This window comes from Pezoporus flaviventris, unplaced genomic scaffold (assembly GCF_033815535.1).
Source record: "Pezoporus flaviventris isolate CSIRO_AGI_PZ_B2104156 unplaced genomic scaffold, CSIRO_AGI_Pfla_v1 ptg000007l, whole genome shotgun sequence".
NCBI classification, from domain to species: Eukaryota; Metazoa; Chordata; class Aves; order Psittaciformes; family Psittacidae; genus Pezoporus; species Pezoporus flaviventris.
In genome coordinates this window covers 13,919,636-13,930,569 of record NW_026892555.1, presented here as the reverse complement: position 1 = coordinate 13,930,569, position 10,934 = coordinate 13,919,636, and the positions used below count along the sequence as shown (strand labels likewise).

The following is a 10,934-nucleotide window of genomic DNA, read 5'->3' as shown; positions in this document are numbered from 1 at the left end:
AAAAGAGCAATATTACAGGTGAATGTTTGCTTAAATTAGACTTTAGAGTATTCTGACTGATTACAGCTAACTGGAAGGTACCAGCAACTTTTTGCTTGCAAGACAGTTGTCCCTGGCAGAAAGACGTCTCCCCACAATACCTGCATACTAAGACAGATGTCTCCATATCTAATCATGTTAAGGTACCACATCCCTTTGCTGCCTAAAATACAGGCATTAGGTTCAGTTTAGCTGCCAAATGTCTGGTGTGCTCATGTATTCTGTTGGACAAGGAAGAATTTGTGTAGTCTAGGTTTCTGAATGACAGTCATTTCTCCAAACTACAGTGAAACTGATTTTTCTATTGGTCATGGAAAAAGTATAATTAAAATGTAGAATATATGCTTTGGAACTTCAATTCTGTGCATACAGAGTTTACACTAATGTAGCCAATACAGGCAAACATAATTAGGCATTGAATAAGACTTCCTAAGAGAAGTATGTCAATCCATGATTAAACTACAGTCTTTGGGACAGTAACTGTAATTTAATCAGCATAGTATCATAGAATCAACCAGGTTAGAAAAGACCTGTAAGATCATCAAGTCCAACCATTATCCCAGCACTGCCAAGCCCACCACTAAACCATGTCACTGAGGGCCCCATCTACGCAGTTTTTTAACACTCCAAGGGACGGTGATTACACCACTGTCCTGGGCAGCCTGTTCCAATGCCTGACCACCCTCTCGGTGAAGAAAGTTTTCCTAATATACGATCTAAACCTCCCCTGGTGCAGCTTGAGGCTGTTTCCTCTTGTCTTACCACTCGTCTTGGGTAGAGACCAGCCACCTCCTCTGTCCATCCTCCTTTCACGTAGTCATAACAGTAAGGTCTGCCCTGAGCCTTCTCCAGACTAAACAACCCCAGTTCCCTCAGGTGAATTAGACAAACTAAAACTGTGTTTCTGATCTCAGCAAAGACAGGAGCTAGCACAGCACTGCAAACAAAGGGTAATGGACTAGCTTTCAGTTAATCAGTGGGAGAGCCCTCGCTGGCCTCACCTCCGCCGGGCGAGCAGCACCCAGCCTCCCGGGTGGCGCTCAGGAGAGGCAGCCGCAGCGTGGCGGTGAGGCAGCAACAGCCACGCACTGGACACCCCCAACACCTTCCTCACCACTCCCCCACTTGCTTAGACCGGAGGGGGGCGGAAGGCCCCAAGGCCCCGCCCCGCTGAGCTTCCGGGTGAGCCGGTGGCTCCGTGCGGGCGGCGGCGCCATGAAGCTGACGCGGCAGAAGCATGCCAAGAAGAACATGGGCTTCTACAAGAACAACTTCAGCTTCCGCGAGCCGTTCCAGGTGCTGCTGGATGGCACCTTCTGCCAGGCCGCGCTCCGCAACAAGATCCAGATCCGCGAGCAGCTGCCGGGCTACCTCGGCGGCGCCGTGCAGCTCTGCACCACACGGTACGGCGGGACCGCCGCCGGCACTGGGGGCCTGGCAGGCAGCTGCCGTGCGCATGCGCGGCGGGGCGGGTCCTCTCCCTCAGCCGCCCCTTGGGCACCGCCGGAGGTGGGAGGTAGTGGGGGGGGTAGGGGTTTGCGTGGTTGCGGTGCCAGGCGGGAGCGGTGGCTGTGGAGGGGAGGCAGCGCTGTGGTTAACCTGGAGGGGGACGGAGCTGCACTCGGTACCGGCTGCCCTTGTGAAGATGGGACAAACTGTTACAGAATCACAGGGTGGTTTGGGTTGGAAGGGACCTTAACACTGGTCCAGTTCGAACCCCCTGCCGCGGGCAGGGACACCTTCCAATGGACCAGGTCACTGGGGCAGCCACAGCTTCTCTGGGCAACCTATGCCAGCGCCTCAGCACCTTCATAGTGAAGAATTTCTTCCCATTAGCCAACCTAAATCTACCCTCTGCCATAGAATCATAGACTCAGTGAGGTTGGAAAAGACCTTTAAGATCATCAGGTCCAACCATTACCCCAGGACTGCCAAGACCACCACTAACCCATGTCACTGAGGACCTCACCTACACGGGTTTTGAACACTTCCAGGGACGGTGATTCCAGCACTGCCCTGGGCAGCCTGTTCCAATGCCTGAGCACCCTCTTGGTGAAGAATTTCTTCCCAGTATCCAATCTAAACCTCCCCTGCCACAGCTTGAGGCTGTTAGCTCTTGTCCTAAAGCCAGTGTTGTCCTATGGTCAGTTTAAAGCCATTCTCTCTTGTCTAATCCCTGCATGCACTTGTAAGAGGTCCCTCTCCAGATTTCTTGTTGGTTCCTGTCAGGTACTGAAGGCTGCTCTAAGGTCTCTCTGGAGATTTCTTCAGGCTGAACAAGCCCAGCTCTCTGAGCCTGTCTCTGTAGCAGAGGTGCTCCAGCCCTCGGAGCATCTTCATGGCCTCCTCAGGACCTGCACCAACAGGTCCATGTCCTTCTTGCGTTGGGGCCTCAGAGCTGAATGTGGTGGTGGGTCAAGAAGTAACCACAGTGAGTGAGGGACATCTGGAGTGGCCTCTTCCCACTCCCAGTTTCTTGGCTAAGTGAGAAGAACAGAGGCAAGGTCAGATCTCCTGTGCATGGAGGGAATTGCTGCCTGTCTGGAGTTTCAGCCTGCCAGTAAGGGATTGTTTCCAAAGTAGCTGTTCTCAAGGGAGAGCAAGGGTATGCTAGACAAAGGTGTGGAAGTAAATCATGCACACTAAATACCTAAGTTGCCTTGAAGTTGCTTTTGTTTGTACTTTACTTTCCATATTGCATATGGTAAGATTTCCCTCACTTGGATTTCTGCAATGACAGAACAGCCAACTGCCCATCATGGAGGCAAGTACCGAAAAGATCAGGAAGATGTATACCCTAGGCTACAAAAATTGAACATTGAGCCATCTTGCAAAGCATACAGAACTGGTCTCTACTTCTAAACAGTACAAAGTATCAGATCATGACCTTTGCTGTGAAATTTTTGTGAATCACATTGATCCAAACTGTATTGCAGTCATGTCTAAATGACCTTTCTTGCTTCCTTCTTTCAGCAGTATCTGTTCATCTTTTTGACCTGTTTTCACGTAGGGCAGCTGAATGGACTCATTTTCTCTGCTGTCAGAATGCTAAGTTGGTGAGGCAGCACCTCAAGTGGCATGACCAGAGGTTCCCTGCGGAAATGAGCTGTCTCGCTGTGAGAGTCTTTGCAAAAAGAACAGGCTCAGATCTCCACAAAGACTGTCCTCAAAGGCTAACCTTTCTTCTCTGGAAAGAAAAGCAGTTGTTACCATATCCTTGAAGTTGTATTTTAAGGCCATACATTCCTACCACTGGCTATATTTAATAGTAAGACTCGATGGCAGGAGTAAGTTGGGTTTCATCCCTTGTTCATTTCTGAATATCCTGAAGGCAGCATCCTCCTAGACTGCTACTTCTGAACATCTGCTCATCTCTGCTGAGAGGAGGGGTTTGGGTTTGCATTTTATTGTCTATTTGGAATGTTGTGGAGCCATAAGCTTCCAGATTTTTAATTAGATGGACAGTCTCTTCTTCTACTTGAGTCAGTTGGATTCTGATAGCAAGTTTGAAGCAGGGTGGTGGACACTAATAATTTAACTGGTATGCAGTGATTAATCAGTTTTTGCTAATTCAAGTAATTTTATTTGTTAAGTACTAGTTCCTATGCTGGGTGATATCTAAACATAAATGTCAGGACTCAGCATTGCCACTGATAGGAAATATTTTTAAATCATTTAATATAACTTGTTGCTTCTTAATCTTGTTTGGAACCAAAAAAATCTTGCTGACGTCTTCAGATGGGCTACTCCTTTCAGATTACTGGGTGCCATTTATAAATCGTAAAGCCTGAACAACTAGGCATTGCTTGTTCCTAATTAACTCATGTCAACCTTCTGCTGTTGTAAAAAATGTGTAGTTATCTTATCTTTCACATTAAATTTGATGCTTTTGGTTTTCAGATGTGTTCTAAAAGAACTGCAGTCATTGGGAAAAGCTCTTTATGGAGCAAAATTAATTGCCCAAAGTTTTCAAGTTCGAAACTGTTCTCACCACAAGGATCCTGTCAGTGGTTCGGGCTGTTTACTTTCCATGATTGAAGAAGGCAACCCTCATCACTTCTTTATTGCTACACAGGTAAATGCTCATGGAGAACGTAACGTTGTTTCATTTCAGGTGATCCTTTGATACCTAAGGATAAGGAAACTTAAAGAAACCTCCATTATGAGACTTCTAAATAGCTTATGGGAATTAATCTTGTAAAGCTGTAAAGCCTTACTGGCTTTTAATGTGTTTGTTAACTATGAAGTAGGGAATCTTTCATCTACTTGAAAAATTAGGTTTTTTTACCCTAGAAGGATATTGCTTACTTTAGCAGGTGTAGAAAGCATGCTGACTACCTATTGACATGTAAGCAAACAATTGATGAATATTACTTTACATATTGCTTGTGTGTGCATTCCCTGCCCCTGTTTTGCACAGTAGTCTGAAAATAAAGTGTTAAATGACCATATAACTTTCATTTTAAGAAACTTGGGACATTTTAAATAAGAATAAAGGTAGAAATTGTGTACAAATAAGATGGGCAGATTTTTTCTTGGGTCTGTTACTAGGACTGTATGTCTAACTCATATACAATATGTATATAATGGTTTACAGTAGAATGCTGTATACTTACGTAAGACACAAGGAATCTAACATTCTTGTTATATGAGTAATGATGTTACTTCTTGTGAAGTGGTGGAGCGCATACCAATGAACTGGTACTTCTTCCTCAGAAAATGCACGTATGCTTACACATGCATGAAAAAAGGAAATGTTAATAAATTTTCCATCAGAAGGACAGCTTATCAGAAGGAGAGAAATTGAAATTTAAATTGCTCTGAAATGCACTGCCATGTATATCTGATAGATTAAGTTTCTTATCTTTTTCATAATGTAATTTATCTTCATAGTTTTGTATTGAAAGTAGGTGCATTTGAATTGCAAATATCATTTAATCCTAAAATATTGACTAAAGTATTTAATTTTGCAGGACCAGGATTTAGCAAACAAGGTGAAAAAGAAGGCTGGCATTCCTCTCCTCTTTATTATTCAGAACACCATGGTGCTAGACAAACCTTCTACTAAATCTTTGGCAGTTGTTCAAAAGTTGCAGACCAATCAGCTTGTTCCAGAGCACCAAAAACAAAGTATTGTGCAGCTTAAAGAGCAAGAAGGACTAGCAAAGCAAGGAGGTGAAAAGAGAAGAAAACGTAAAAGGGCAGGCGGCCCGAATCCCCTCAGCTGTCTGAAGAAGAAAAAGAAGAAAACACAGGAGGGTCAGGAGCCTTCTTCTGAGAAGAAGAAAAGAAGAAAAAGAAAACGAAATAGAGTTAAAGCAGAAGCTGTGCAGTCAGTGCAAAAGAATGAAGAAGAGTAACCCCAGCTTTGTAAACAATGCAGGACTTGAACCTTGTTTGAACTTTGCAAAAAGAAAGGTTAATATGCACTCATGTGAAATTAAGTTGTGAATATTAAAACTTATTTTTATTAGGTGGTACAGCTCATTACTGCATCTTGATGTCTCTGGGTGGTTGTCCCTGCAATTTATTCTGTTGTTTAGTAACTGGGTTTCTGACAAAATATTTAGGAACTCTCATATTTCATTATTCTCTTAAGCATCCTGATTCCTGTCAGAGAACTCATGTGATCAATGAGAATTCTTTAGAATTGTTTGTGTTCCATATGAATTTTGGTGGGATACTAGACTTCTTCCTAAATCTACGTTGCTATTCATACTAAAACTAGTTCTGACGCTTGTTTTGGTATAGAATGTGAAACTGACATAAAAGAGCAGAGTATCTTCTTTATCTCTGTTGTTTTAATAGAAAAGTTAACACTTCCGCAAAGTGATCAGATGCTCTCAAGAAGTCCCTTCCAGCCTAAGTTACTGTGTAAATTCCATGTGAACTGGTATGTCTGTTGTTTATGATCTTTGTTATTAAGAAGATCCAGAAGGCATGGAATTGGGTTCATACTCCTGACATTATAATAGTATCTCTAGTGTATCTAGTTTATCTTTAGTTTGCACACAGGCAAAGCAAAACAAGGAATTCATCCATCACTTCCAATGGGTAGGCGGATGTTCAGCCATCTCCAGGAAAGCAGGGCTTTGTGATGTGTCACAGTTACTTGGGAAGACAAACACCATCACTCTGAATGTCCTCCCTTCCTTCATCTTCCCCGTTTCACATGCCAGTGTGGAATATCCCTTCGATCAGTTGGGGTCAGCTGTCCTGGCTGTGTCCCCTCCCAGGTTCTTGTGCACCCCAGCCTGCACACTGGTGGGATGAGGAGCAGAAAAGGCCTTGACCCTGTGTAAGCACTGCTCAGCAGTGACTAAAACGTCTCTGATATTGCACTGTTTTCAGTACAAATCCAAAACACAGCCCCATACCGGAGAGTGTAAAGAAAATTAACTCTTATCCCAGACAAGCACATTCTCCACCCCTTAATTCATGCCATTTGTATCACGCTCAGGTCCCACGTTATCCAACACATCCTCATTAAACACTGCCACCATCCTTCCCATCCTTCGATATAATACACAGATACGATTCCCTAAGTTGATGGGCCACCTCTATAAGAAATCTGTAAAATGTCCACAAAATGTCCTCTGAATTAATCTAGCCCATGGCTTTGGGTTCCATCTGTAATGGTGGTCCCTTGGGACAGGAGAGGTGGTTTGTTCTGTGGCGTTACTGGGCAGCAAAGCCAGCTCAGTTGGGTCACTGCTGCACCTGCGCTGCTTACCCCAAGTAAGGGTTCTACTCCATTGCTTCAGGTGGTTCTTGCTATAATAATTCTCATGACATGCAACTCAAATCCCAGGATACAATGATTTAAAAGTGCTTGAAGCATAGTACACTGCTGCTGTGGCCTGGGTCAAAGCTGTTCTTGCAATACAGATGTTAGGAGTGGGCTGTGCCTTCATTGTTGCATATGAGAGACCGCATGCACCTTGGGAGCAGACCACGAGAGAGGGAAGTAGGAAGGAAGGGTGCTGTACTGAAGATGAAAGTTAAGCCAGTCATTCTCATCATGGTATTGTTCCTATATTGATTGCTCATAGTGAGTCCTGAGGAGAACTTTAACAAATCCTAGAAATTCTGCAGTATATATGATGAATGTATAACCCCTTTCTCAAGCTGTCATATTCCCTTCTCCTTCATTTATTTGGGCACAGTCCCATTTTAATGTAGTTTTGCTTTGCATTCCCTCTAAAATATTCCCTGTACTTCCTCCCCCTCACCAAACCCACCCACGGAAGGCACTGCTGTAAGTAAAGCTTGGAGCAGACAGCAGAGATGGTTCATCATCAAAATCTCATTCTGAGTCAAAAGTGTATTAAAACCCAGTACCTTTACTTAAAACATTGGTTTTAAAATGAGGAGAAAACACACCCTAATTATTTACAATGGTTTCTTTCAGTGCCATTGAAACAAAAAGCTTAAATAAACTTTTTTTAAGACTACAGACAGACAAAAACTAATTACTGCAAAAAAAAAAGAAATATTTTAGCAGTCCTCTAATGACTCCCACCTTAAGGAATTTAAGACAATATTTATTCATGTTTCCTTAGTATTTTGCTAACACAAACTGAGTCATAGTTTTGCCATTGCGAAGAACTGGAATGCAAAGGGAGTGAGCTCTTAAGAGAAAAGCTGTGGAATTTGTGTGCAGCATAGCTGCAGTTCTTCTCCAGAGAGGTAGCTAACTTGTCTTTCAGTTTTGGAAGATGATTGCCTCTGCCCAGGCAACAAGCAGAGGGATCAGCCCCTGTGTTGTTACCACTCTGAAATTTGGGAAGAAGAAAAGCCTCACCCTGGTTTCCAAGTAAAACAAGTCCACCAAACCTGCCAGGTGGATGTGTATCATTAAAACAGTGATGCTAAGAGAGTCCTGTGTGCTGGCTCTGTCCAGGCTGGACTCACATGGTGCTCACCAGCCTGGCTGCCTGCGAACAGCCCCATGCCGATGCTCACTGACTGTGCTGCCTCTGCCAGTCAGGATTTGGTGGAGGTTTAGCTGGCTCAGGCTGGAAACTATGCTGGGGTCCCTCTAATAATCCAGCAACATGAGTGGCTGGGAGTGTCCTTGCACTCTACCTGTACCTGTACCTGTACCTTTACACTGCTACTTCCATAGCAGTGGAAGTACCTGTAGAGCTAACTTTCCTGTTGTAGGTGTTCAGCTCCATGTTCTGCCCAGAGCCACTGTGGCCAGTCCCACTCCCTTATTTAGCAACAAATGGTCTGGACATTTGGCCACATCTCTGGTAAGACAGGATTCCCAATATGACTTTTCTAATAAAGTTTAGGATTGTTTTGTTGTAGCATGTCAGAGGGACTTGTTTGGGGTTTGAAAATACAGAAAGCCAGAAGTACATTAAAAAGAGCTTAAGCATGAACTTCTTTGGGGCTATTCATTTTCTCTTTTCTCAGACAGGATAAATAAATATCCCGAATCCTAGACAGTGCCTCACTACATCTCTTTTTTTAAAAGAGGGAAATAACTGGTGTTGTACAGCACCATGTATGTCGTGCAGAGTAATAGAAGGAGAAGATAATAATGCTTCAGCTGCAGTCTGCAGGGCATTAATGCTGAATTTAGGACAGCATCTCATCCACCAGCAGAAGATATTTACCTAGAGTGCCTGCCAATTAGATTGGCTGGATTTATAAGATGGTATGAGCGGGTATTGTACAATAAATCACTCCCTGAGCATCTGTTAACGACACTAAATAGATGAGTTAATTAGAAGCTTCTGGAACCTGGGATGTTTATGAATCATTAAACTAAATATGAATATGGTATGACTTGAGGAATAAATACATTCTGGTGGTGAAAGGAAAAGAAGATGTCCAGAGCAGTCCCGCTCATTTGTTTTCAGCTACGCTGATAACAGCGTGAGTGACTTTTCCATCAGCTTTAGAGTGTTCCCAGAGTTTCTTGAACATGTTCTGTCAGATCCAAGATGAAGAACGTCAGAACAATACCATTATTTATACTCATTGCATCTTTCATATAGAACTTTCACAAGCAACTATTGTATATTTCATACCTCTGTGTGGGCATAATATCTCACACAGGGAGCAGCCGGAGATACGGGGAATGAACATATAAGAGCCCCAGCAGGTGTTATCATTTACAGTTTCAGGCAGAAAGATTGCAGTGTACCAAGAGGGAATGACAGAAAGCAAAAGTTTCCGTACCCAGAGAGTCAGGAGTGGGAGGGAGACTGCACCTGGTGATTTAGGAATGGTCTAAGGAACGCCTGGAGAGCGGCTCGTGATGCATTTCTGGTGCTTATTACATTTGTGTGCTCCGAGCCGCAGATCTGTCTCAGAAAGCTCATCTGTCTGCCCACAGAGGCAGTCCTTTTGCACAAGTTGCTTTGGTTGTTACAGAAGAGACGGGCTGGGCTCTCTTGGAGGGGCTCTACTTGCTGATTTCTTCTCCTGTGGTTGAGAGGGAGATCGTGCAGCTGTGCTCTGTGTATGGATACAGGCAAACAACGAAGCTGTTAACAAGGGCCCAATTAAAAACAACTCAGAGCTGGGAGGAAGAGACGAGACAGTAGATTAGTCATGGGGATTTAAGGGAAACCAAGGAAGAGACAAAAATATCTATGAGGGCTTCTGGGTGCGAACCGGAGGAAAGAATTGGTCAGTAGCGAAAGGTGAACAAGAAATGGCCCCACAGCCAAGGAGAGTAGGAAACAGAATAATAAACTATAAACCAATTTAAAACCCCAGTCTTTCTAATTCCCTTAAGAGACCTTCATTGTCGTTTCTGACTCAGTTTCGGCCCTTTCAAAACAGGGAGCTGGACTGACTAACCCACTCACAGATCCTGCGCTGATAGCCCGCGAGTTCCTGCAGAAGGAAGGGCTCATGGTGCCAAATGCTTTGTCTTTATGGTTTTTCAATATGACACACACTCTGCAGCACTGGAAGTTTGCAGCCAAATCCTTCTTCTGTAGAGCTGGCCTGACACTGCACGTGGCTCACTGCCTGGCATGCAGAAATTACAACCAGGAGCAGCCTTACCGATGCCATTATTGATAGGGTGAATCCATGTAGTTTATTGGCCTGATGGTACTTTTAGCAATATCCTGGGACAGACTGAGGCTGTGAGATCATGACCCAAAGCATGGTATGAGGGTTTTTAAAGTCTAATCTCCTTCCAGGAACTCAGTAGGGGACTTCAAAAGTTTCTTTTTGCAGCCTTGACTTCCAGTTGATCCAGAATGACCTTTTTGCCATGTTCCTCTGAGGCCAAAGATGCTACTGATTTGATTTGTTGGGGCAGGGACTTTTTCAGGCTGTCTTGGAGAAACACTGAGGACATATTTCACTGTGTGAATTGGCAGCAGTTTCAACAGGCAGAGTTCAGAAAACATGAAGAGAGTGGTTTTCTGGAATTCCTGGCTCCCTCTTTCCACCCCTGACCTCTCTTTCAGCTCCCAAGAACACAAGCAGAGCTGTTGTGGGATGGTCCAAAAGTCTGTCTCACCCAGCATCACACTTCCAGTAGTGGCCGAAAGCTGTTGCTCAGGAACAGGAAGAAAACAGACAAAATGTTTTTTTGGTACTTCCCCAGATGTGCTTCCAAATTTCTGTCAATTTGTGAGGGAGTTCCTGACCCAGACAAAATATTGTGTTTTCAACAGCACACGATGAATCTTTGTTTAACTAATTTGCTTGACCTCTCCTTCAGAATGTGTAAACCTTAACCCTCTTGTTTTCTGTGGTGAGGAGTTGCACAACTTGAACATATTTATGACAAATACCATCACTGGTTTGAATGTGCTACCTACCAGCTAGCACTTGTAAGGATGGAACACTAAGCAAACATTCCTTAGTCACCTTTCCCATGCCACTCACAACTGCATAGATCTCTGTGATATTTC

General features: G+C 44.0%; 1 protein-coding gene across 1 annotated transcript; it reads left to right on the top strand.

Annotated features, from left to right (window-relative positions):
- Positions 1–1,197: 1,197 nt before the first annotated feature.
- On the top strand, positions 1,198–5,510 carry UTP23 (UTP23 small subunit processome component). The gene is made up of 3 exons (XM_061447834.1): positions 1,198–1,442; positions 3,940–4,114; positions 5,013–5,510. The coding sequence occupies exons 1-3, from the start codon at positions 1,255–1,257 to the stop codon at positions 5,397–5,399; spliced, it is 750 nt and encodes a 249-aa protein (XP_061303818.1). The 5' UTR covers positions 1,198–1,254; the 3' UTR covers positions 5,400–5,510.
- Positions 5,511–10,934: the final 5,424 nt, after the last annotated feature.

Bases quoted from the DNA above. Each gene is read 5' to 3' on its own strand.
- UTP23 (XM_061447834.1), top strand. From the start codon at position 1,255: ATGAAGCTGACGCGGCAGAAGCATGCCAAGAAGAACATGGGCTTCTAC. The intron at 1,443-3,939 runs GTACGGCGGGAC...TTTGGTTTTCAG, and splicing joins GTGCAGCTCTGCACCACACG to ATGTGTTCTAAAAGAACTGC. The intron at 4,115-5,012 runs GTAAATGCTCAT...TTAATTTTGCAG, and splicing joins ACTTCTTTATTGCTACACAG to GACCAGGATTTAGCAAACAA.